At 38.5% G+C, this 27,934-nt stretch overlaps 1 protein-coding gene across 1 annotated transcript; it reads right to left on the reverse strand.

Annotated features, from left to right (window-relative positions):
- Window positions 1-1,732: 1,732 nt before the first annotated feature.
- On the reverse strand, window positions 1,733-27,723 carry b3glctb (beta 3-glucosyltransferase b). Its single transcript, XM_074673095.1, has 15 exons — window positions 27,543-27,723; window positions 24,792-24,829; window positions 24,652-24,691; window positions 24,327-24,436; window positions 18,027-18,100; window positions 17,795-17,906; window positions 17,493-17,629; window positions 16,956-17,019; window positions 15,037-15,153; window positions 10,700-10,769; window positions 8,423-8,536; window positions 6,323-6,422; window positions 5,788-5,907; window positions 5,419-5,563; window positions 1,733-3,428 (listed from the first exon to the last, which is right to left on the reverse strand). The coding sequence occupies exons 1-15, from the start codon at window positions 27,601-27,603 to the stop codon at window positions 3,294-3,296; spliced, it is 1,437 nt and encodes a 478-aa protein (XP_074529196.1). The 5' UTR covers window positions 27,604-27,723; the 3' UTR covers window positions 1,733-3,293.
- Between the last annotated feature and the right edge of the window lie 211 nt (window positions 27,724-27,934).

A 27,934-nucleotide genomic window follows, 5' to 3' on the forward strand; every position in this document is an offset into this window, starting at 1 on the left:
TAAAACAGGAAATAAGTGAAAAAAGTATTTTTTTTCTAATTTTACTGTTAAATATTTTATGTCTGTTGTGTAATAGAAAATGTCTGATTAGTGGGTGTCTATGTAAAGCAGAATCCTAAATTTTTTTTGAAGTCCCCTCAATAAATAAAGTATGTTCTATTCTATTCTATTCTATTCTATTCTATTCTATTCTATTCTTTTCTATTGTAATCAATTCTATTCTTTGTCTATGCCGTTGTCTTCTTATCTTATCATCTTCTTATTGTGTTCCTATTGCCTTCTTACTGTACTGCCTTTCAACTGTTTTATTTGTCTTCACCATTTCATGACATTTTTATACAATCATTGTATCTTTAACTGCTCATTGTTTTAATTATTATTATTTTTTAATAATTTTTATTAACTCATTTTTTTCCAACTGAACTTGACATCATTTAGGAAGCTATATTTTTTGGCTTTTACTGTTATTATCATAAACTTTATCTTCCTTTACTTACATATCTATCTTAGTATTTATGTTGTTTTTATCTTTTTTTTTACTATTTATCTTCCCTTCTTCTATTTCTACTTTCCTATGCTGCTGGTGGTCTCAGTCGTTGTTTGGTTCTTGTGCTGCCTCTCCCGGCGTTGGGTTCTTACGTATTGTTCATTTCGAGGTTGTCTCCTTGACAAGGTCTTTTATTCACTGTTTCTTTGCTGACTTTGTATTTTGCTCTTTTTTCTTTTTCTTTCTTTTGTCTTCACTGTAAAAGTGCTTTTTAAACGATTGTTTTTAAAGGTGCTATATAAATAAAGTTATTCTTACTCTGTAAGACTTAAGCTGTGCAGCGTAATCTGAATATACGAAAACAATTTTTAAATAAATCTGATCCAAATGCTTCTGGAAAAGTTTATGAAACTAATCCAGGTCCTGGATGAACTTAGAAAGTGCAAAGAAAAATCAGTCACTGACTGATGCAACCAAACAAACGTTGGTTTTGGTAGTCAGTCAAGTCGAGCCTAGCCCCAGATGTTTGCTCTGCTCTGTACCCCTGTTGGTGGTCTCCCTGCCTTGTCTTTTAATGTTTGCTTATGTTTTAACATTATCCAGGGGAATAGCATCACTGAGCTAAATCTGAAATCTGATATGAAACAGTAGAAAACAGGAACCTTTTAAAGGTGAGGACACATCAATCCTGTTATGGTTTAAGCACAGCATAAAGCATTTTATCTCAAACTTACACAAAGCAGAAACAAAAGAAACACATTGTAATTCCACTTTGGCAGATTAGAGTGAAAGAAATATGAACTGGAGTTGTGAGTGATTCAACAGTTATGTAAATCTCTCTAAAGGAAAATGCAGTAGCTACAACAATAAACAATCTGCAGTGGATCACTCAGGAAGCTCCACACAGGAACCAACTATGGGCTGTCAATACCCTGTTTCTATGGTAACAGTGTCACAGTGACATGATAGTCAGGTACTTCACGACTTTTATGATGGTGGTCTCAGCGAGAGCAACAAGTCCAGAAAAAATGAAAGATACTCAAAAGATAAAGAAGAAAGCAGAGTCACTTTTAATATCATGAATGAGCAGCGTAAACAGGCTGTGATGTGGACATTTGTTTTAGTATAATTGACACCTGAAAAAGAAACTAATCACAGACTCAATTTCCTCTTACAAAATATTGGAATAGCCCACACTAATTTTAAGGAACTTTACAGTCTCTGAGAGATTCATGCCGGTGTGGTTAACTCCTTTTTTCAATCACAGAAAAGGAGAGAAAGGCAGACATAAATTTGTGTTTTAGTTTAACTCAGTTTCCCTTTGTGTATTTCTTACAACAGCATGTCTTCCTGTCAGTGTGTTGGGTACAAACAGAATACACAAGAAAAGTTTGTTCAATCCATTCAATGAATATTTTATTTTAAATACTTCAAAAAGGTACATTTAACTTTAAAGAAATAACAGGTTTCAGGTTTTCAGCTGGCAAACAGAGAAAAACAGGTGCAAATGCATTTCAATTCAGGCTTATGCATGTGGTGGTTGTAATTAAAATGCATCCACACACACACTCACACACACATGCACGCACGCACGCACGCACGCACGCACGCACGCAAGCACGCACGCACGCACACACACACACTTTTTTCTGTTCACAGAACAGAAATAAAAATAATGTGGTGAAGATTTGAAAAGGTGAAAAGGTAAATTCTTGGATTCAGCTTTTAAAACTTTTTGCTCGACATTGCAAAAACAAAAATTTCCAGTTAAACGTGTGCTTCATTAAAGGTTAAAAAAAGCAAAATTTCAAAGATGGTACTTAAATAATCAGATCGTGTTCATGCCATCAGCACAATGGTGATAACTTTCATGAAATTCCAACCTGAAGCTCTAAATGTCAGAAATCAAGACCACTAGATTAGGGTTCTCTGTGTTACACTGATGCTTTGTCAAATCATCTTTGTTCTTATTTTATCTGGAATTCAAGCCTTCATTGTCAAAATTGGTGCTAACCTTTTAAATGTTTTGTTAAGCACCTTTTAGCGTTGCTATCATGGTCTAATGAAAGTTATAATCTTACAATGACTCACCTGACAACCTCATAATTTACACTGAACAAACTCTAGGAATCTCTTCCACAATACCACACAAATCATTCACATCTTTGACTTTCTTACCAGAACACTAAATACCCTCGAGTAGAAGACAAAATCAATGTATTATCACAGGGTGCAGCAATAAGGTTTCTGGTCTGGATACCTGGCTTCTGTATGGGTACCCTGGCTTCCTCACACAGCTGCCATGCTCATCAGATCAACTATTGACCTGTTGTCCAACAAGTTAGTCCAATGTTAGAAAGGCTACCTTTCCTTGGCCTCAGTGCTGGGACCGAAATGGATAATCTTACTTGTTTAGATTAAAAACCACTGTTTTACACTCAGACACCCAGGCTGAAAATGAAAGCAGCAGCGCGGCTTCACACTTAGTTGGTGAGCGTGCAGTCTGATATCCAGAGACTTTTGGCTCCTCTAGTGAACATTCTGTAAACATTTACCTTCTTGCAAATCATGCAATCAATCTATTCGCTAACGCTCCAGTTGTGTTGACATTGACACCCTCTGTTGACAGAGCAGCATGGTTCATATCTTTGCTGATTCTTTCACATGAATTTATAAATAGTGACGAACATGGTGGTAAACAATGCTGTGAATCATTACCCCACTTATGACCCACAGAGACGTACATCTTAAGCTGTACTCATCTGTCACTTCAGATGTGATGAAGCCTTTTGAACTCGAGGTGTTTCTACAGCTCGTCTCGCGTGTTTTTGTCCTGTAGCCAGTGTTTGTAGATGGCGATGGGGTCAGTGTTCCAGTGCTTGTGGAAGGAGATGGCCTGCTGTGAGGATAGAAGTGTCTCTGGATAGTCATCTGGTCGGGCCTAAAATGTGTAGAGCAAGAGCAAATTTGTCTGTGTGTTTGTATTGTGTCTTCATTTCACGTGATTATACAGGGGATTTTGTGCTCTACTGTCAATTTGATGTTCAGGAATAATCATTGAAAGATGTGATTCGTTTAGACTTTGTAAAAAAAGGCAGCGATTAACTTGATTACAGCCACTGTTTAGAAAAGAACAAAACAGGAGAAAGTGTAATTCCTTTAGAAGGGCTTTGCACACCAATGTGAATAAACGACACAAAATTGCAAAAATTTGGAGAAGTCATATTCAATCTCCGCAGCTATTCTCTTCCAGATGTTGTCTTTGTAATTTTTATGTCTTTTGTCATAAAGAACCGAGTGCTGGGGCACAAGCACAATCAATGTTGAATATTTTGGAATGTGACTTGTTATCAAGTGAGCGTTTTGATGGGTCGGATGTGTACTCGTCGCAAGCAGAAATTTGGAAAAATCGACCTCAGTCCAAAAAAAATAAAAGCCGCAATTTCGCCCTGTGAAAGAATGTTGCTGTTGTGAAAGCTTGCACTGGAAGCAGTAGGTGTGAAAAAATAAATAAAAAATAACGTGCGTGAAAACCGCACCCACTCCGGGTTGGGAGAGAGTCTTTGCCCCAAGTGGTGCTGTTAAAGTATTTCGGGGTCTCGTTCATAAGTGAGGGGAGGATGTAATGAGAGATTTACAGATGGATTGGGGCAGCGTCTGCAGTGGTGCGGGCACTATACTGGTCGGCTGAGGTGAGGAGGGAGCTGAGCCAAAAGGCAAGGCTCTGAATTTCCTGGTCAATCGACGTTCCTACCCTCACTGATGGCCATGAGCTGTGGGTAGTGACTGAAAGATCAAGACCGTGAAAACAAGTGGCTGAAATGAGCTTTCCCCACGGGGTGACTGGGCTCAGCCTTAGAGATAAAGCTTTGATCTCAGACATCCAGGAGAGGCCTTAAAGTAGAGCTGCTGCTCCTCTGTGTCAAGAGGAGCCAGATGAGGTGGTTCAGGCATCTTGTGAGGATGCCTCCCGGACGCCTCCATGGGGAGGTGTTTCAGGCATGCCCATCAGGGAGGAGATCCCGGGGTATCATCAGTTTTGTGATGAGCATGAGGCTATAACACACGAATCTTTGGAAAAGACTGTGTACTCTGACAATAAATAAATGAGGAAGATAATTTCAGATGGAACTTACTCAAAAGAGGAGCTTAACCTTGTTCTGTGCTTTTCCAAAGTTTGACTGATCAAGTTTAACTGCAACAGCACTTTGGTGCCTGTGTGTGATTTCTCATTGATTTTAATGATGCTGAAGTGATAGGCAAATCCACTCAAATACACCGAACCCATCACCTCCACCAAGGAGGAAATGTTTTTGGGAGAGTTTGTCTGTTTGCTTGTCTGTGAACAACATAACTCAAAAAGTTACAAACAGATCTTCATAAAATTTTCAGGAAATGTTCAAATGGGATAAGGAAGAAGTGATTAAATTTTGGAGGTGATACGGATCACCGTCTGGATTTTTTTAAAGGATTCTTCATCATTGTAAGATAGGGCTGTTTTCATCATATGTGCATATAACTCTGCGATAAATGGTTGAATTGCTTTGCAAAACAATACAAGACAAAGTCACCATAATTTCTGACAGATGTAAAAGCGCGATCCAGATCCTGGCAAAATTCTGGATACTAAGATCCAGAATATGAAACATGTACTGGATCATCATGATTTTCAACACTGTCAGGTAACAAATTATTGTACAAACCTGCAACTAACACCAAATTGTAGCAGACAGTCTGCTGAAAGGGAGTATAACACTAAAGTAGGACTAAAGTGTTGTGTGACAATCACAATATGCTTGGCAGAGGTCTGTGCTCTCTGAGTGCTTTTCTGGTTTAAAGAATATATCCTATATTGACCCTGAGTGATAAATTTGTTAAAGGAGAAGTTCAATTTTTTAAAAAACTTTTGAGCGTGTTTCTGTGTTTCATACCTGGTGGAAGAGTGGGCTGTGTGTGACAGGAACACCCAGTGAAGTGAGACACCTGCCTAGCACCATGTCATCAGGCGCGTCATCACTGAAGCAGCCACAACCACTGAAGACTATCGTCGACACGGCCACCCTGCTGAGCACCATGCTGCAGAGGAAGGGGATTAAATGAGAACGTGTGGACATCACAGGGAAAAAAACTTTTCAGTTTGCTGTGTATGCTGCTGGCTAACCTACAGCTAAAGTTCTTATTGTACAACAGTACATCTGTAACCTTTAGGTGGCGTTCAAGGTAGTGATGAGCAAGACAAAGTGAGTTTAACACATTCTAATGCAACAGTAAAACTCCTCTCCTTCCTCCTTAAGCCTCACCCTCCTCCTCCTGTGGTGTAGCTGTAGCCGTTCTGAACCAAGCCGAAGCCGTATCTCTCCCCGAGACTCACTGCTTCTTTTGGGTCATAGCAACGCAGCAGACGTCTTAGTCTGGGTAAACTGAGGGGAGGAATCATCAACAGACATGCAGAGCGCAGAGAGATGAAAGGAAAAAAACAAAGATAACATCCTGGTTGCATCAGAAGCCCACTGAAGCTCTGAAATCTAAAGCTATCTATCATTTCAGCATTTTTTTTTTTTGCCATTTTCACCTCACAGGTGTCCTCTTTCATTCTGCCTGATGGAGCTTTCCTCCAGGCTGAGCAGGCACACATGCGGTGAAATCTCTCATTTTAGTTTCAGCGTTGGTGAAACTAAAATGAGATGAGCAGATGGTTTCAACTTCCAGACAGTTTCTCTAACCTGAGCTGAATAAGATCACAGACAGCCGGTGATATTTAACCACACCACATCACAGCAACAGGAACAGTTCTGAGATGCCAAGCAGAAAGCTTTTATTTTATCTTTCAGTTACCTAATGAGAGTGTCATCATCAACAATGAGCAGCCAGTTGGCCTTTGGCACAGCGTTGCTCAGAAACCGTCTCAAGATGGCAAATGTCTTCCCACAATGCCCTGCAGGGAGACAACACATAGACAACAACAGTAATGAATAAAAAATGTATATTCAGACTTTCTGCAGAAGAATATTACAAGCCTCTGAATTATGGCAGAAAAACAAAGTTCTCCTGATGTAATGTGATTTGTATTTTTTTGTTATTTACACTATTATGTAAAAGCCAGAAGCACAGACTCTGCTGCTGTGAAGTGAAATGAAAACTGATTAAAACTCACTGATACTGTCTGTAACACACAGATATGATCTCCAGCTACTTTAGAGGACTTATTTAGATGCTCTTGGAATTCACACTCTTACTGTTGCAAATTTATTTACACAGATCCAAATCTTTGACAGCAAATGATTGGAGGGAGCGATAAGAAAAACAGCTCTTCCCCAATTTTAGACTGGTCCATTTGAAAGTTCAAATTCACTTTGGTGTTTGAAATCTGCCTTCTGTACCATAAAATGTGACGTTGTGTATCTTCATATCTGTACTGTTAATTGTTGTTTTTTATTCCCAGATGCTAATTAAGTTCAATACACTTTTTATGAAATGCCAACTCAACTTTTTTAATGCAATTTAGATTGCAAGTGGCTCCAGTTGTGATCATTTCAGTCTTTAACTCGTTTCCATGAAGCGATCATTGGCTGTACAGTGAGAAAGCTACCCAGACTCAAGTCTTTCAAAGCTTGCAGAACTACATGATGTGACTCCCAGGTGGGTTTCCAGTTTTTTTAATAGGCACTAAAATAAGTGATGAGCAAGGTTATAAAAGTTTTTTATTCGTAATTATAGTTTAGTTTTAATTAGTTTTGACATTTTTTTTCCCCATTACAGTTTAGTTTTAATTAATTTTAGAGCGGGCATTCTAGTTTTTGTTTAGTTTTGATTTTCGCAACAAGGCTTAGTTTTAGTTTAGTTTTAATTTTTCATACCTTATTAACCAGGTGCAGGATTCAAAAAGGTCAGAGTAAATATTTTGTAATACTGTTTATTTTCAAGTCCAACATAGTGCTCACTGCTCAGTCAGTGCTGATACTGAACTGTTGGCTGCTGCCTTAAACACAAGAAAATAATATAAACTTAATATAAAAGATATAAACATACATTTTCTGAAAATAGTGTTAACCTAAATTGAATAAAAATAATATAAACATAAACTATGTAAAATAATTTAATATGAGCTTAAATAATAAGAAACTTGGACTCAAATACAATTAAAGTCAGACTCACATTAAATTAAACTATTACAGATGCTCTGATTCATTGCTCCACTACGTTTCGTTGCAGCACAGCGCACAGCCAGTCAGTGCAGTAAACAAGCACGTCCCAGTACGACGCTATGATGGTGCCGTACGGCACTGACAACTGCCGAAAACTGTCATAAAATTGGTTGGGAAAATGTGTTGGATTAATTTAAATCCTAAAGGGTATTAATATTGTCAAAAAAAATAAATAAGGACATTTTGTCTACAATTTTGGTTAGTTTCAGTTAGTTTTGTGAACACAATATACAGTTTTAGTTTACTTATTGTTTTTGTTTTCTTTTCTTGTTTTTATTAGTTTAAGTTAACTGCAATGTGTTTTAAATTTTAGTTTTAGTTTTTAGTTTTGTTTTAGTTAACTATTATACCCTTGGTGATGAGACATTAATTTCTCATTTACACTTTGAACACAATCATTTTCAGGAAGAGAAGTGCACACAAACAGCAAGAAAAAACAACAAGCGATGATGATCAGTGGCTTCGTGGGGATTAAACAACCACTTGAAGCTGATAATCAGCGAGCTTTAATTGGTTGTGATGATTACACTTAAAAAAACAAAGAGGGGGACACACTGTCACACCAAGAAGAGAATTCAGGAGTCTAGCAGCTTTGAGAATGCAATCTGGTAAAGCTTTTCACAGAATGTATTTAATTCAATTACTTCCAGCTCTTCCAGCTTCTCCTGCACTCCCAGCTGATTCAATCTATTCTGCAGAAATCTTCTTAATTTTTTATGGATCAGCTCACCTCTCTCAGTGTTGGGCACTCCCAGGTTGACTGTGGGTATGGATGCATCAGTGACATCACTGTAATACTCTAGAAATGCAGCGTCTTTCTCCCAGGTTGCTTTCACCACTGGAACTGTGGAGGGAAAATTGAGAAAAAAAAAGAGATAATCACACTGTGTTCTTTCTACTTTTTCAACGCTTTTAAATAGTCAATCACTTCTGGCTGAATATAATCTGAAAAAACACCTCCTGTGTTTTGGATAATTACACAACTGTTGCAATTTCAGGTAAGGTTATGAATTCAAACACCTGAACTGAATGACCATCTGACTGTTAAGCAAAAGGACCAACACGCAGGGGAAATGACAAGTCCGATGGCTGGAGTCAAACTTTTACAGCAAAATAAAGTATAATTTACATTTCATTTCCATTTTTTCTGCCATAAAAATAAAGTGAAGAGAATTTAAAAAAAAAAATTCATAACTGACTCCACATCTGAAGATCTTCACATACATCTAGGCATTCAGATTGACATCCTACTCTCTTTCTCTATATATTAACGTCTGTTTTAGTTTCCCAGGTGAATATTAGATTAGTACAGTACTTCATGCCACTGTTTTATTCAATATGTGAAATAACCTTAGCGGATAAAATTTCACCAGTTATTTAACGTCTCAGGAATTCAATATTCCATTCCAAAACATGAAAGGCACTAATTAAGGTTGACTTAATTAATTACTTAACTTTATTAACTAACTAAGGTTGATAGGCGCCGCCCTGTTCGCTATGGCTGCCTTTTGCAGCAGCTCTCTCTTCTTTGTCCGTTTTTTGTAATTTTGTAATTTTTTCGTCTCTTTTTCATAATCTTTGTATTTGGAGTGGATCATTACTTTGTTTGGCTCATTTGTTGGTCATGGACACCAAACTTTTTGTGGCTTCAGTGATGTTTTTACTACTTTTTCTCCTGTGTTTGTCTGGAGATCCTACATGTAACCATGGCTGCATTGTTTACATGTGAACTCAACTGTGAGCAGTCTGTAGCATGTCAATGCTAACTGGTGTAAGGCCGAATGTCTTCCCACAAGGTGAGGAGAAGGAGGTGAGGATGACGTGCTGGTTCTCAGGTGTGAGCTAAGAAGTGATGACATGGACCTTTCCTTCCATCCATCGTTATTGGGAACATAAGATCTGTCTCTGATAAGATGAACAAGCCAGCTGTGCTAACCCAGCGACAGAGGAAATACCAGAGGGCAGAGTAGCAGGAGCCAACATCGGACACCAACGCCACATTGGAAGAACTTCACCTGCTGTGAACAGACATGATCCAGGAGACAGAGATGGAGCATGACTGAAGAAGCTCAGTCCTGGACCCTGTGGAGGTGGAGACTGGCTGAACTGAAGAATGATGGACAAGCTGTCATCATCTATTTTCTTATGGACCATTTTGAACTTTCTATATACTTTCTTACTTTTGTTTTCTTGATTGCTGCTGTGACTTCACTTTGGTTGTACTTGTTACAATGACAATAAAATTCTATTCTATTCTATTCTATTCTATTCTATTCTATTCTATTCTATTCTATTCTATTCTATTCTATTCTATTGTAATGAAGATAAAACCAGAACCTCTCGAATGCCTCTCAAAAACTTCATGTATCATATGTTTGAATAAACCATCATCAAACCATAAGATCATCTTTGAATCCAGATTTTGAATCAACCTGTCTTGAGTAATAAGCCAGATTTTGTATAGTGAACAGGTGCTTGTGCATATTAGGAAGAACATGACCTGCTCACCCTCTCCAGATTCAACCTGCAGTAGCAGCCGTTCACCATACATAACACCTCATTTCAAAGAGGCTCAAACAGGTAAAAGCAAGGATCAGAAGAAGGTCAAAACCCAACATATTCTGCTCATTGGAAAGTTAACTTTGCACAACTTCTTTTAATCTGACTCCACAAACCCCCAGATTTAAATTTTGGCTCCTGGGAAGGATCCACCCCTCCTTAAAAGCATTACAGGTTGTTTCAACTCTTACCAAGAACTCAACTTTAGTGACACAACATTCTGGTGAAAAAGGCATGACAGCAGGGCTTACAACATTTGATCCTAGCTGAAGCTTTTTGTGTTAATTTAAAAAAAAACTGACTGGTGTAGAAAATAAACTTTTACCACCCTATTGAGGCCTTCAACTTTCTTTCTTAATGTCTTCCATGATGGTGTTCTTGTTTTAAAAGCTAACCATGATTATTTAGTCTCATCAAACAAAACAAAGGAGTCAAAAATGATGCACACCTCTCTCTGAGTGGAATTTTTGGCAAGTTTTAACAGCAACATATATGTCTTTCTTCGACACTGGATCTCCCTGGAAAACACAGAAGGAAAAAACAACAATGACTTAACATTTAAATTAGGCTGCATCACAGCTTTTCAATGTTAAAGAGTGCACAGGTGAACACACACAGTGCGAGGTGCAGCATGTACAGAACATAATGGACGTAAAGAGGCGTCAGTGGCAGAAAATAAGGGAACACCAGGTCCTAACAGTGTAACTATGTGTTCATGTTCCTGACATATCAACGCTTACATCTCACACAATGAGATCGCTTTTCAGGTCTCACAGGTTGCCCATAATATAACCCTCAGTTATGTGGATGTTATTACTCATTCATGGCTGTTATACAATCTGATGGCTTGGGAGAATTAGAAGCAGGACATAAACACACCAGACACTTCTAATGGTGTGTAACAGTCACTGATGCCAGACAAGTACTTTGGTTTTCAAGCAAATGTCTCCAAACCAAGAGCACTTGAGGAAATTTATGTGCTTAGTCTATTCATGCATTCATACAATTTTTATTCATCACAACATGGGGATAATAAAACCACAGCAGTCAAAGCTGCGGCTAGACAACTGAACAAATACAAGATGAGAACAATTTGGAAACAAGAACATTAAAAATGACATCAGATGTCTCTCGTTATTGGTCCATGTAAATAAATGTATGTCTGTTTTTGATGATATACATACCAGTGATACCAGTATTCGTTAAAGGAGATCTAATTCCCAGTACATGACTTTCTACTCTAGTTTCTTTCTGCCAATTTATTGACAAACTACCAGCTGTTCTTAAAGAGACAGCGTCCTGCTTCATAGTATCACCAACTTTCAGCTCCGGCAGATCCAAATCAAGCCAAAAATGAGGTTAAAAGCTCCTGGGTTTTCAGCCACAGGGAGTTTTCTTCGCCCCCTGTACTGCTGAGCCCCCCCGCTGTGGACATGAAGCTTTCTGAAGTTTGCTTTTCCGAGAGTGAATAAATTGTTGAGCAAGCTGATTATTTAGTTAGGGGACAAGTTAGATACATCATTCTGGGGAGGGTTGCATTGCCTTATTTTTTATATTTATATATTTCATAATCATTTCAGTTTTTTTCTTGGCTATTTTTTAGAAATTTTTTACTGATTATTAGAACCCATTGCAAAGAAAAGAATTTCACTTTCCAGAGAAACATGTTTTTTTTCTGTGCACATGACAATTAACACTTTGAATCTTGAAAAAGTAGAAGGTGTTACTGAAATATAATTTTTAGTAAAAGTGAGAAAGTTTCTCCATGTTGGTGTGATCTACATCCTCTGCAATCAGGTTGTGTGCCTCATGTTTTCATTTCTCTTTATTAGGCTATGTAGAATTTTTTCAAGACTGGTCCTTCAACACATTATTAGACAAAACACTAATATTGTTTTCATTTTCTATCTAGTGTTTACAAGGGCCGTAGATTGGATTCAAACCTGAGTGGATTGCACAAGGGTTGACCAAACAGCGAGGCTATGCCAACGCCTACCAACAGATTCTTAAAAACTGACAAAACAGTGACAGAGCTTTGTCTGTTCCTTTAACCTGTTAAACAAACACGTTACCATGAAGAAAACCTGCTCTCTGTTTATTCTGTGTGCTGTTTAGAAGCTCATGGATCACTTTACGGATAAAATGCGTAATTGTGGGATTATTTATGAATTATTTATCCTTTATCTTGAGCCCATCTGATGGTGAACTCCGAAACTTATTAATGTAACCCAGTTTATTGTGTTTCAGGAAGATATTATTTATCAGATTTCAGTTTTCAGTATTAATCCTCTATTATTGACTTCATGATGGTTGTGTTCAGTATTTTGTGCTTTAAACTCACTACAAACACTTTATTACCAGATCTATGATCAGTTTCTGAACGATCCTTTGTGCCTCTCCTCAGCTCGTCTTTTCTCTCATTAAACTTTGTTGTGTGCGTGAAGTTTCATGTAGAGGCTGAGCCGCTACAGCGTCCAATCAGAGAGTGATATTCCATATGGGGGCGCGTCTGTCAGTGAAAAGACTTCCGCAAAGTCGGCTCCCGTGTTTCCTCGATTATAGCTCCTGCAATCAGTCTCCTCTCTCCTCTCTCCTCTGAGCGCAATTATCGCTTTGGGACAGTCTTCAAAATGGCGGCTAAGAAAGTACTTCAGGTGATGCGGAGGAGGCACGATGTTAACGCATTGAGACACACTGTCCGCTGACCAGGAGCGTGTCAGCTTTTCCCTCTATCCAATCAGATCCTCACATTTGCTTGTCACCTGTCTTGTCAGCCCCACAGTCCTCACCGAATCATCAAGATCTACCCTTCTCAAGACTCTTACCACCACCAGTGTCTAGACTCAATTGGGGGATATATATATTAATTTATAACGCCATTGTACCCCCTACAATTATGAATTCTAAACACTTGATGGGGTTTAATTACCAAACTTTAATTTTGCACTTACTACAATAAATCTGTTCAAAACTCTTATTGGTTTGTACAAGTGTCTCCTGATTGATTTATATTCCTAAATGGACATACTTTAAAGTGGCAATCATAGGAACACCAGCATTTCATTGCGATGACTCTTTATTTATCTGTATTGTGTTTGCTTTATCTGTCTATGTGCTTTTAGTGTGCTGTCGGGGTTGTATGAATGTGTGTTTTTAACTTCTGTTGCAAACCAAATTGCCCTTTGAAGACATTAAAGATTTCAATTCAGTTTGTTTCCGATTGTCTTGCGTGATGAAGCCTTAAAGCAGAACATCAGCCTGGGCGTGCTGATGTTTTGCTTTGATTCAAAGTGTGTTTACAAGAAATCAAAAGAATATACATCCAAATGACAAAAGGAAGAGATATGGAGTAACAGTTGGATGAGTGTGTGCGCCCCATGTACAAAAGCTTTGATGCAGCAGCTGCTGGTTTGATTTCTGGGTTTGACGAATAAAGAAAACTTGGTAGCTGAAAGGCCATTCTTTGCAATCAGCAAAACTTTTCTAGATTTCCTTTTAAGCAAATCCATAAAAAGACATCCCCCAAAAAGTTTCCTCAAACACCAACTTTCGTAATGAAATTCCCACAAATAAATGTTTTTCCTGCTGATGAAAAGTCACCTTTTTAATTATAGACCCTCCATAGAATGAAGTTTTAGCAGTAGTCTATTTTTTTCCTGTTTATTTCTGTTTTATGGATCAGGATGTTGTGAGAACCAGTCCTCTGGTCTCTTTGCTGTATGTAGTTTCTCCGGTGCTTTAGTATTGGTTTGTGTTTGATGTTTTCCAACACGACACACACAATAGCTGCTGTGATTCTCTGTCCCACTCAGCACTGTTAGCTGTCTGCTCGGTTTCCTTTTGGCCCTCAGTCACACTCAGCCCACTCAGACATTATTTGTATCACAGTACAACAGGTTCTGGAAGAGTCATCGGGTGTAAAGTAATCGGTTTGACATTTATCTAGAATGGACTGCTGAGTCACAAGTATTACCTATGATGATTATTTATATTACAATTCCTACTTTCCATCTTTAGTTGCTCTGAAGTCAAGATCCATGATTTCCATTTTCAGTCACATCTGTCTTGACGAATGATTTACCCTTGAAAAACTTCACAAGTTAAGTTACAGTTTCCAAATGGTGCAGATAACAGATACCTTCATACACACCTCTGCACACACACCTCTGCACACACACACACACCTCTGCACACACACACACACACACACACACACACACACACACACACACACACACACACACACACACACACACACACACACACACACACACACACACACACACACACACACACACACACGCACAGTCCTACTTTATTGTTATACTCCCTTTCAGCAGACTGCTACAATTTGGTGTTAGTTGCAGGTTTATACAATAATTTGTTACCTGACAGTGGTGAAAATTATTATGACTCAGTACATATTTCATATTCTGTATCTTAGTATCCAGAATATTTCCAGGATCTGGATTGTACTTTTATATCTGTCAGGAATTATGGTGACCTTGTCTTGTATTGTTTTGCAAAGTAATCCGACCATTTATTGTGTAGTTATATACACGTGGTGAAAACGGCCCTATCTCACAATGATAAAGAATCCTTTAAAAAAAATCCTGGATCCAGATGGTGATCCAGATCACCTCTAAAATCAAATCACTTCTTCCTTATCCCATTTTAAACATCTTCTGAAAATGTCATCAAGATCTGTTTGTTACTTTTTGAGTTATGTTGTTCACAGACAAACAAACAGACAAACTATCCAGAGGTAATTAGGGATACACTCACACAGTTGGGCAGGTAGGTTGTAAACGTTGTTGCACAGTTGTCTCTTGGTTCTGTACAAAACTCTGGGACTGCTGTCAGCTTTGGACCCTTCCCTTCCTCCCAAATAAAAACTGCAATCTGGCAAAAACAGAGGCACAAGTGAGCTCAGATTAATGAAGAAAACAGTAAATGTGTTTTGTTGGGTATAATTTTCTGGTAGTGAATACAGATCTAAGATTGGTTCTGAATGTAGTAGATATCTTTCACTCCCCGACAGCTCCTGGCATCTGTAGCTCGGTCCTGCACTCCAACAAACATACAAAGGTTTGATTCATTTACTCACAAAGGGAAATGTTTCTCTGAAGTCACAACTCATTGGAGAATTGATCAACAGTCACAAAGCTCAACATTTTGGATGTACGCTTCTGGAAGTCCATAAAATAAACTGTTCCCCCAGAGCAAAGCTCAACAAATCTTTTCTTCAAACTCTGACTTAAAAAGCCTGACACCCCCCAATTTTACAAAGAAGCGTCACAGAGAGTATCATCTGTTAGCCTGCAATGCAAGCTGAAATGATGGACCAGAAGGTCTTGGTTTGAGGGTTAGAGACGCCTCAGAGGAATGCTGGAGCAAGGCTTCAAAAGGTCTGTCCATCCCCATGAGGAGGGAGATACAAACCCATCAAAGCCAGATCCAACAGTGAGATTAGAGATTACTCCTCGGGGCTGTAGCTACCACAACCCCCCACTCTCCGTCAGCTGTCAGGAACTGAAAACGGTAAATGCTAGTTAGTAAGGGTTCTTGCACCATTTAAAAAGTCATATATGATGCTTTTGAAGACATTTTTAAGACCAAAACAAATATAATTTAAGACCCCTAAATTTCATTCTGTCCACGAAAACAGTCAATTTATTTGCTGTAAACACAATCACAACTCCCAGTTGGCGTTTTCGCTTTTTTCCACCATTTTTTTTCGATTGTGATGCAGAAAAGAGCCAACATGACATACTAAAGTTGCATTATGGTAAACAACACACTGCATTGCACTCAACCCCTGTACTGTGTTAGAAAGATGCCGGCGTCTTTGGTGTTAACTGGTCAAATTTGACCCATGGTTAAACTTAGCTTGTTTATACTTAAAAAACAACAGCTATCACCCAATACTGTTTTCACCTCATAGCTAACTTATTATGTGTTCATATCCATGTAAACAATATTTTAAATATTGCATTTTTTTGGCTCTATACTCTTTTATTTTACAATATGCCACTTGTATCTAATTTAAGAAATGTTTTAAATCACTTTTTATTTCCTATAGTGAAGACCATGGGTAAGCACATTATGCAAGTCTTAAATACTAATAATAATACACCTACCAAAAATTATTTGTGTTGTTTGTTTCTAACCTGACATTATTAACAATAGTAACATCTGTGGTGTTGCGGGTCAAAACTGACCTGTATGGATTTATGTATGGATTTATGTCAGGGGGATGACAAAAAAAAACTTTCTTTTGCATTAAACCAACTCTTTTTTACTCACAATAGCAAGTGCAAATTGAAAATAAAATCACAAGTTGTGTGTACGTGTATGTATGTGTGCAACATACATACAACAACCTGCAGGAACCCTGTTAGTTATGTGTCATTAGACCCACGTAGAAATTTTGCATTAACAATGTACTAGTAGGTTTATAACAGCCTCACGCTTGGACAGCTTCAGACGCTTTTTTAACAAAACCCCAGAGATGATGTTGGTTATTGTTAAATGTCTGAGCAGCCCAGCAGGCAGCCTGTAAGAGTACACCATTTACACCTCTCCAAGCAGTAAAAGTAGAACTGAACCAGAAGCACAGTCTTCACAAACAATAAGCTCCTGGAATGACAGACAGGAGAGGTCACACAGCTTCATGAAATCTTTTAGAAATTGTTTTAAATTACCTCATGTTTCAAGTCGATGGTGAAATCTGACTTTAGCGGCTCATTTCGGATTCGCTCTGCAAGCCTGGAAAACAAGAAAGAGGAAGATGTCGACTGTAGTGCATTAGCAGGATAACTTTACCTGCATCATATTTAAGGATATACCTGGAAGATTTTCATTATGGAGGTCCAGCGGATTAGTGTTAGTCCAGTAGTACCTCTAAGTCCTCCTTTGTGTGTGTGATTACAGTGATCATTGTTATTAAAATGGGTATCATGACAGCCTTCATAATGTGATTAATTGCACCCATTAAAAACACAAATTATAGGTCTATTTGCTTCATTCCCTACCTAATTGGAGGAAACATTGTGCTGTTAGCTTTTTTGTATCTATACAGCCTTTAATATCACATAATTTATTGTTTGTTTTTATTTTGCTGAATTGATCTTAGTCCCCTATAGGTCTGACCTCCACTCCGGATTTTGTATAAAAGTTTATCAAAAAATATTAAAATGAATGTCTGAAAAGAAACGACACACACATTTTTGCACACACACCTTTGAAGCAGAGGCTTGCTGAGAGCCCAGCCCGCTGCAGGGTCAGGGTAGCCAAAGGACATGGGGTCTTCAGAGAAAGCGTAGTGGTGGATGATTGAAGCCTCTTCGTCATGAAGACGCAGCCCCAAAAACCATTCCTGTAAGTTTCAGAAGGACAAGCAGAGCAGGATGATGTGTGAAGTATCATTATTATCATTTTTTTGTCATTGTTTTCACAGTGCTTGATTCCACTCAGGTCACCAGGGAGATATCATTCTTGCAAATACAGTTCATGTTTGCATCAGAGTGCTTGTGTATTTCACCTCTTGTATTGAATATCTGTTGAAGACGTGCAGCAGAGCAGAGAGTGAAACTCTTGTCTCCTCCTCTATGAAGAAAAACCAGGCTGTTGATGGGCCATAGGTTTCAGACAGACTGGAAAGATCCACAAAGCATTTACTTTACTCATGTATAAGAATAAATTTAACTTTAACTGAGATAAAGCCTGGTTTAATCAATTTGTTTATCATCTTTAAATGTTGTTTTAACACCCACTGAGGAAGAGCGGGAAGGATGCTCCAGTCCCCGTCATAATCCGACAGCTCATGGAGGAGAACAACTGGAGATCCCTGTGTGACACAAAAAGATTTAAATAGATGCTGAAAATTAGAGAACATAAATTGAAAGACGTAAACAACACCGAGGTCAAAGTTTCGTGCAAGATTGAAAACAATTCACCCCTAAATGTTTGCCAAATTCAGCTCTGCAAAGATTGGATTTTGTTTCATATAATGTCACCAAATGCTTTTCAGTGATGTAAGATGATTCAAAACATCTTTTCATTTCAAATTGTTACAAAAATTCATTAAAAAAAACTTCAGAACTGCACCCTTGAAAAAGTAATTTAACCGTCTGACTCTTGAAGACACAGCGGGGCCTGTTAGAGTCCAATTCATAAAAACAAAATGTGAAAAAGAAGAACGTGACAAAACCCAAAATGTGGTAACTAAAAAAGTTATTATGATTTGGGCTCAGCATCTTGTCAGAATTTGTGCCAGTTATTACTTTGTCCTTTAATACATTTTGGATCATTTTGGGATCTAACTCGGCCACTAGAGGATAATGTTAATCTCACCACTAGAGGGCACTGTTTAAGAGGCACGTTTATTTATACAGCACATTTTGGCAGCAAGGCAGTTCAAAGTGCTTTACACAGATATCAGTACGCATTGAAAGGCTAGCAAAACATATTAAAAGGAAACAATTAAAATCAATTTAAAAAAGCAAAAATAAATACATAAAAAAATGTAATAAAATGCCCAAAAAAAAGTTAAAACAGATTTTAAGATATAAGCATAAACGTCAGTGTGCAGAGCTGTGTAAATAAAAAAAGATGCTGAAATGGTTTGTTAAAATTTTCTAATAAAAGGCAGCTGTAGAAAAATGACTCTTGAACTTGGATTTAAATGAGCTGAGAGTTTCAGCAGACTTAATAGCTTCTGGCAGTTTTTTTTTCCGGATATTTGGAGCATAGAAGCTGAATGCTGCTTCTCTATGTTTGGTTCTGACTCTGGGGACTGAAAGCAGACCTGATCCAGATGACCTGCGTGGCCTTGATAGTTTGTACTGGATTAGAAGATCATTAATATATGTTGTCCCTAATTCATTCATGACTTTATGAACCATTAGAAGTATTCTAAAATCTACCCTCTGACAAACAGGGAGCCACTGTGAAGACCTCAGAACTGGACTGATGTGATCCACTTTTTTGGTCTTAGTGAGGACTTGAGCAGCAGCGTTCTGAACCAGCTGCAACTGACTGATTTTTTTAGGGAGACCTGTAAGGACTCAGTGATCATGTGAAGATGATAAATGCATGGGCCAGTTTTTCCAGGTCCCGCTGAGACACTGGTCCTTTCATCCTCAACATGTCGTTTAAGTGATAGTAGACTGACTTTGTAACTGTCTTAATGTGTGTGTTAAAATTCAGGTCTAAGTTCATGATCACATCCAGACTCCTGGTATGGTCAGTGCTTTTTTTTTTTTTTTTTTTTTTTTTTTTTTTTTTTTTTTTTTTTTTTTTTTTACCTTTTTATTGTGAAAATACAGAATTGAGAAAAACACTCATCAATTTTCTTAAGTTGATTATGATCACACATCTGAAAGGACTAAAAGTGCATTTTTTTCACCTGTCTGTGCTCTAGAGTCTAGAGGGTATAATACTGGAGCCAAAGTATCTGAAACTTATTTTAAAGCAGTTATATTTTTAGTCAAGATTAAAAAAGGATCAAACCTTAAGATCAGGTAATGATTATCTGAGTACTTATGCAATGCGTGTGGTGTGGTGTGATTTGTGTCCTTGATGCTGAGAGATAACCCCTACACATTGACTCACACTGTTTCCTGTGAAGTCTGAGTTTATGGGACCCTCATATTAAAGGAGATAAAAAAATTAGTGGTTGTCAATGCAGGTACAGGCACTTGGAAAATGCTTACACAGCAGCCCATATTTTTGTGCAATACCCATGCCGACACTTCCATACTGTGTTACTCATAAAAACAGTTTGCCTGTTTTCCCTTTGGAAAACTATTATTAAAAAGTTCAGGTCAAACACAACTCTCCTACAGTCCATTTTAGACTCTGAAGATGATTTTCATAACTCTCTGCTGAATTATGATTCTCTACATGCTAAATTCTCTGGGTGACACCCAATAAATTACGATGTTCCCCACCTTCAATTCAATACATCTTGTCGAGCTGGATTTTCAATTTTAGTTTCATAACCTTACAATAAAACAAAGCAATATGAGACAAAAAGACTTCACTCTTATCTCGTGTCAAATAAAAAGCAAATGATTTTTAGTTGGTCACAAAACATATGACGCACAACCTGCCCTCTTTCAGAGCAGCTCACACCAATCAAGCTCAATCTGGTTGTGATGCACCTTACTCACTGCGGCACCACAGCCTCTCTGAGTAATCACACACGCAGAGATGAGTGCACACATGCATGCATTTAAGTGTGGTAATTGTGAAACCTATCATGAGCAGTAATTGTTTGAACAGCGTCTTTGAATGACGCAATCAAATCCATGGAGACAAAGCTGTTACTTCATGAAAAATCTACCCAGGTGCAGATGTTGAGATATCAACAGACACATTTTATTAAAAATCAGATTCCCTATTTGTCTTTCTGCACTGTGATGTATGATACTCCTTAGGAAAATCTTATGTGGTTATAAACTCTGACTTTAAAATTAAAACACCTGTTTAAAAGAAGCAAAAGCTCAGTTTTATCAAAGTTATGTCACTGCATCATGCACACTGACACTTTAAGACAGCCCATCTTTCATACCATCATACACTGTATGTGTTTTTTTTTTTAACATTCAAAGCTTTCTAAAGCTCCCGACATAAAAGTTGTACTGGCTTTCCAAACAGACTGACATTATTACTGACCTTTTCTATGACCTTACACTGTAAACCCCGATAATTTGAGTTTACTTGAAAAATACTTGTAAACCGGTTACCTTAAACAAACGAAGTAATCAAATAAGTTAATTTAACTCAACATCATAAGTAGTTATGATTATCATCGAAAATCATTCTACTGAATGTCTTTAATCAAATAAACCTGATGCTTATTAGTTACAAATTATAAGTTGACCTTACTCAAAACTGAAAGATGTGATATCAATAAATTTGTCTTATGAATTAAGTAAATGTAATTATAAAAAAACGAAGCAGATCTGAACAACTAATTAGATAACATTTTAAAGCACAGCTGGGTTTCGTATCCACAGCGTTCCCTCCTCACTCATGGTTACAAACGCCGCCACAACAAAAATCTGCTCCAATTTCATAACTTCGGTAACCGTGAGTGAGGAGGGAAGACGGTAGACATGAGACCCTGCTGTTCATTGAAATATTGTTCTTTGGGAGGCACAGGTTGTTTGAGCTCCATGGCATTGACTGGTGGTCTGTGCTCCACGGCACGGGGTCTTGTACCTAGTGACTTCTGCAGTGTGCGCTTAATGGTTAATATATTTATAAATGAAATGTTTGACTGGACTATCATGCTATTTTGAACAAATTTGAAATTAAGTGTAAAAGGTATATTTATTTATTTTGACACAGTCAGTGCACACCACATAGAGCATGGACAGCTGAATTATGCCATAAGGGGCGTAGACAGCTGGTCCATGCTGTGACGCACAGACAAACAGTCCGTATAACGTGGGACACAGAGAACATGTGCTACTGCTGCACGTCTAGAAGTACAACAGGGTTTCATAACTTAATCCATTGGAGTAATTTGAATTTTGGGGTTTACAGTGTAGAGACAAATGATCAATGTCAGGTGATGTGGTTACGGCATGCTGCAGGAACACAGAACAGAGTCTCAATGAGGGAAGCATTTGATAGTTGAAAGACAGAAGGATGATTTCTTTTGTTCAAACACAACATACAAATGTAAAGATAAAATGAGCAGAAACTTATATCAGACCTCTTTAACAAAAGAACCACCAAAATCAACCCCTAATCATAAGCTTGTTAGAGTAGCTTTAAGATTTTTAAGAAGTCGCCATACTGAAACAAAAACATCTCTGTTGATCTTCACTGTTAATGAACTAGGATAAATTATATATTAGATTTAATTGATGAGCTGCTCTCTCATTTTGGTGATAGTTATGAAATATTGCTTCAAATATTTCTTTAAATTAATTCAGCTGTCATTTTTAAGTAAAAAATAAAAATGCACTTCAAAAAGTTTTAGTATTGAACAACCATCTGTTTATTTTCCATCTCTAGAACTATGGTGTGGTAGGGGCTGCAGCACCCCTACTTCCTCCAGCTATGAGTGTAAATACCTCAATCTACAACCAGCAGAAGCAGAACAAGGCTTTGAAACAAAACAATCACAGGCATGTCGAATTGAATCACTGTCCCTGGTGAATCAGTCCCTGATGTGTTGGCAAACAAAGTGTCTGTAATTAAAGGATGTAAAGCAGCTACATCGCGTTTGTTTTGTGACCACTGAGGACATTTCACTGCAGGGAGAGTAGGAAAACAGATTTGTGGAGAGGATGGCAGCCAAAACAAAATCCATTTCAGAAAACTAATCAATAGTACTACCAGCAAATAAAAGTATTGCATTATAGAAAACAGTTTCATCATAAACACAAAAAAACAAACCAAAGCTGATGAAAAGGAACCATCTCTGAAGCGTTTTCACTTGTCAAGGGAAATAAATATTTCACCACAGCCAGGGACACTTTTTATATTTGATGTTTTGTTGTAGGAGCTCTCCCTCTGAGCCTCTGCTGACTGCCTTCTGTCATTCCTCCTATCAGGGAGTATTTTCTGATTTATAAAATAGGCTGGGGAAAGAATCAAAGCCTGAGTGACTGTCTCTTCTTTTCACAGAAACCGTTTTGTCTAAAGAAATCCACAGTTCTGTGTCTCTTCTGCAGGCTGTCATGTCCATATGACCATTATTTCAATTCACTGCACTCTACAGCAATTTCGTTTTCACAGCCAACCTGCAGGGTCCTGTTTGGATAACCGCAGAGTGGAGCTTTGTGCTGAGGAGGACACCTATTGGTGTCTGTATTATACCACACCAATGTAAAAACAAGCAGCACTACATTTTGTACCCTATACTGAGGAAAGACAGAAAACAACAGTAAAATACACTGCCTGTCCAAAAAAGTCCCTACAAAAAAAAGGTCACATACTGTAATGTTTCTTTAGACTGCTTTTAGCAGTGGCATTGTTTCGATAAGCTTCTGCAATGTCACAAGATTTATTCCCATCCAGTGTTGCATTGATTTTTCACGAAGATCTTGCATTGATGATGGTAGAGTCTGACCGCTGAGCAAAGCCTTCTCCAGCACATCCCAAAGCTTCTCAATGGGATTAAGGTCTGGACTCTGTGGCAGCCAATCCACGCATGATAATGATGTCTTGTGCCATCAGGGAAGAAAAAAGTCCATTGATGGACTAACCTGGTCATTCAGTATATCCAGGTAGTCAGCTGACCTCATTCTTTGAGCACAGACTGTTGCTGAACCTAGACCTGACCAACTGCAGCAACCCCAGATCATAGCACTGCCCCCACAGGCTTGGACAGTAGGCACTAGGCATGATGGGTGATCACTTAATCTGCCTCTCTTCTTACCCTGATGGCCCATCACTCTGGAACAGAGTCCATCTGGACTCATCAGACCACATGACCTTCTTCCATTGCTCCAGAGTCCAACCTTTGTGCTCCCTTGCAAATTGAAGCCTTTTTTCCCAGTTAGCCTCACTGATTGCTGACTCACAGTGGTCAGACTCTACCATCATCAATGGAAGATCTTGGTGAAAAATTAATGCGACACTAGATGGAAATAAATCTTGTGATATTGTAGAAGCTTATCAAAAATATGCCACAGCCAATGTGACCTTTTGACCTTTTTTTTGGAGGTGACTTTGAAGTGCTACATTTTATTTAAGGAGCTTATTTTTCAGATGGAAAATAATAATTGTCCTAACTGAATAGCACCTTATCGGCTGTGCCTATCGGCAGAAATGTTCATATCTGCTGATACCGATAAACGTGTTTTTAAGCTTTTATTAGCCGATACCGATATTGAGCCGATAATATCATGCATCCCTAATTTTTGGGCTTTGGTCGGCCTTTAAAGAGATGATGTGGATGGATCGGGAATCTGGGCCAGATGAGTGATAAGGAAAGCGGGTAGGATTTAAATTAAATTTAAAAGGACTACACCCTCTGCACATGCAGTATGTGACTGACTTCTGATCTCTGGTAGTACAGCAGTAACTGTCCTCTCCCTATAAAATGTTACCTGTCCCAGTTCAGCTGCCTGCTGCAGAATCTCCATCTTTCTCTGGCTGGCTCGACGGGCATGGTAAGAGTTTCTCTGACTCTGGATGACTAACACCACCTCCTTCAATCCTGAGAAAAACACACAAATGAAGAAAGTTGACCTAATAAAAAAAAGCAGAGGGACAAAAGCAAGAAGCACATTACCCAAAATCATAAACTCCCCTGAACTCCACGTCCATCCCAAAGGTTCTGGTGGGACTTTCATTCATGCTCTACATGTGTGCACCAATGGCGCTTTAGACAAGAAGAACAAAGTACCATCTGCTGCTCGGTCCCTCACTCACCCACAGAGTGGTTTGTAGTTTGCTCCTGGGGCTTTGCTGCCTGCAAGGTTTCAGAAAGAGTTCTGTTACATCTGACACACACTGATGAGCCGCATGATGAAAAATAATCACAGCAGGAGTCTTCAGGGGGTAGAACTTACATGAGCATGACGTGTGTGTTGGACTCCAACAGACTGACCTGAAGCCGGTGAAAGAAAAGGCAGCAGTGAAATCAGCATACGTATATCAGAGCAGAAAGGACAAATTAATTGAATGTAAGCAAAAATGTCCACGTCAAATCCTCAAACATGGTTCAAAACTGAATACTTTGAGGAAATGATGCTTATTTGTCCCCCCTGTGCAGTCTAGCTGTCTGTGATGACTTTAATTCTTTAGACTCACACTCTGAACTCAACTGACACTGCCAGTCGAGGCCCTCTTACAGGGATAGTTCAGTTTTTTTGAAGTGGGGTTGTATGAGCTCTATGTGACCACTAAGGACATTAGATACAGTAGAAAGTTGTCTCCTCTCCCTCAGTAAGACACAAACTTTAATCGATGGTGATGAGGAAATAGACGCTAACAGGGACAGACGGTACCAAATTCAAAGGCTATTTTCTCTGCCTACAAGAACTAAAATCAAAAAGTAATACCACAGTTTAAGAGTACGATACATAAAATATTTTTTAGGTTCATTAAGTCTTCGGAAATGTAAACATTTATCTGGACCTAACTAACTCATGTGTCCTTACGTGCAGCGCTAGTGCGCTCCATCCCCCCTCCTCCTTCCAGCTGTAGGGAATGTAAACAAGCTATGCTTCGAGCGCTGGTTTTAGCCTTGTGTAAGTTTGATCAAGTATTGTAATTCTTTTGTTTGTACTCTAAGGATTGTGAGGCAGCGTAGGAAATTCAAAATGAGTGACTATGACAGCGACGATGAAGTTCTGTTCTTTTTGGAACCAAGAGGATACCTGTATGAACCGAAGTACACAGAAGAAGCGCTGCTACAAATGGCGACTGAAAGGAATACAGAGGAAACATCCGTGGACACTGGACATCGATTAAAGTTTTTGTCTTACTGAGGGAGAGGAGACAACTTTCTACTGTATCTAATGTCCTTAGTGGTCACATAGAGCTCCTACAACCCCACTTCAAAAAAACTGAACTATCCCTTTAAAGCATGCCCAAATCTTCAAATCAAACATTACAGCTGTAGAGCAGTAAAACTGATAAATGTAAATTGGTGCTGAACAAGAGCCTGGCCACAAGTTTCCAACATTTTAACTTGTCTGTCGAGTTGGCATGTTTTGATGGAGTGGGAACAGTCTGAGCAGCAGCAAACTCATCAGGTCGACACTTCTGTACAAACACTTCTTATCAACAGCTTCACCAGATAAAACAACGTGAATACAGTAAAATTGAAAACAGACTTTGAAACTTGTTGTTGCCACTATTCAGTGGGTGTGATGTGTCCTGGTTAACATGTGCTACATAGGAGTGGCTTTGTTCTACATTGACATGACAATAAATGCCAGGCATGGAGACATAACAGGACAATTCATCAGTTTGAAGTGGACAAGTTGACGATTTTCTCAAAGGTTGCAAATGATGAAATAGTGCATTTTAAAACACATTTAATTGTGTATTTAAGGTTGGATCCAGAATGTGTAATTCAAAGAAGCTGCAAATCTGTGTCCAACCGCACAGGTGCTTTCACTAACACTGCTTGATAAGAGTTGATATTCCAATGACTCTGTGCCAATTCCATTTACAGTCTTTGTCACCACTCCAGACTTTGGTTGAACAATGGTTCACCAGGTCATCAAACTTTACCTTAATCATTCACCAACATACCAGTAAACTGTTTAATGACTTTATGTCATTCCCGGCAAAGATCGCCCCAGCTTGTACGTCAGCAGTCTCACTGTTCGGTGTGCAAAAAGACATCATGGGGAGCTTGAGCACCCTCCCTTTTTGCTCTCCACAGAGACAGTTCCTTTTTTACATAGACCTAATGGTCTGACCGACTCTCCATACTCATAGGTGTTGAGAATATCAGGTTGGGAGATATGTTGTCTCTGCATTTGATGTCATGTTACACATCTGCTTCCTTTGCTCCCCTACCTGGTAGAGGAGCAAAGTGAGCACAATTCATGCCTCCTCATTCAAGTCTTGCAAATGATGCACAACTTTCCTGTGTTTAAGTGTTTCCTGTAGGTAGTGGAATGAAAGTGATGACATACTACTGGGAAAGTCCTACCTTCAAAATCTACCTTAAAAATACCTTAAGCAGAAGAAGCTGCAGAAGATGATCGTGACAGGGCAGCAATTTGTTCCTTATGAGTGTTTTTAAATTGCATTAATGTCACAGTTTGATATTAAATGTTAAAGGTTTGGCGTGTGACTTTAGGAAGAGAGAAACACAGCACAGTACTCTCCTCTCAGATGTAGAAGGGCTAGTTTACAGAAATATAAAGCGTAAATGCTCAAGGAAACTATGTAAATTGAAATGTGAAATCAAATATGGTAAAATTACAATGAATTCCAACAAAGATAACTTTGGAAAATAACATTTTACTCATCTGGAATTCTGCATCAGAAAGGGTACTGTGTACTGTGTTTTCAAGAGTAAAAGAAAAACCTTGTGAACAAAATAAATGTTGAAAAATATAAAAAATCTACTACTCTCACATCCAGAGATAATAATAGTGATTTCGTAATTCTTATATAACCCTCATGTGTCACTCTGATCAAGTGTTTGCATTAAATATGTACATTTCAGTGTCTTGTAGTTTTATTTTGAAAGCCTAATACAGGCTTCATCTGCTTCTCTTCTGCCGCCGTCTATCGTTAGCACAGCCACATCCCAGCTAATGCAATGACGGTCTCACTGCGGTACTGACCCAACTTACCGAGCCAAAAAAGAAGGACAGCCATCAGTTTGCATCCGTTAACCACATTGTGGGGTGACATGGTTCTCGTGGTTGCAGTGTGGCGTGTGAAACGACCTTTTTTTCATGGCGTACTGGTCTGGAGAGACTGGTTAGCTAAAGAGATGTACTGTCAGAACTCTGCGTTCGATTATAATGGCTTTTGGTGCCGGGTTTCAGCGACCTCTAGTGGACAGCACCTTTCAAGGTTGTTAGTGCAACCTTACAATATGACGTTTACAGGTTAAACCCTAATACTCCTAAATTATGCCTACTATTCATGCTTTTTACTTACTCCGGTGCCTCATCTTAATCCAGGTCCCTACATTTAACATGAAGCATGTGCTTTGAGAAAAACATGCCAAGAAAATTCT

Source organism: Halichoeres trimaculatus, unplaced genomic scaffold, assembly GCF_033239565.1.
Source record: "Halichoeres trimaculatus isolate MK-OKI-2021-1 unplaced genomic scaffold, fHalTri1.1 fHalTri1_scaffold_6, whole genome shotgun sequence".
Taxonomy (NCBI): Eukaryota; Metazoa; Chordata; class Actinopteri; order Labriformes; family Labridae; genus Halichoeres; species Halichoeres trimaculatus.

Coding starts and splice junctions, on each gene's coding strand:
- b3glctb (XM_074673095.1), bottom strand. CDS start 27,603: ATGTCACCCCACAATGTGGTTAACGGATGCAAACTGATGGCTGTCCTT. Junction 17,020..17,492: donor AGCAAGCCTCTGCTTCAAAG/GTGTGTGTGCAA, acceptor CTTGTTTTCCAG/GCTTGCAGAGCGAATCCGAA. Junction 5,564..5,787: donor TACACCACAGGAGGAGGAGG/GTGAGGCTTAAG, acceptor CTTCCTCTGCAG/CATGGTGCTCAGCAGGGTGG.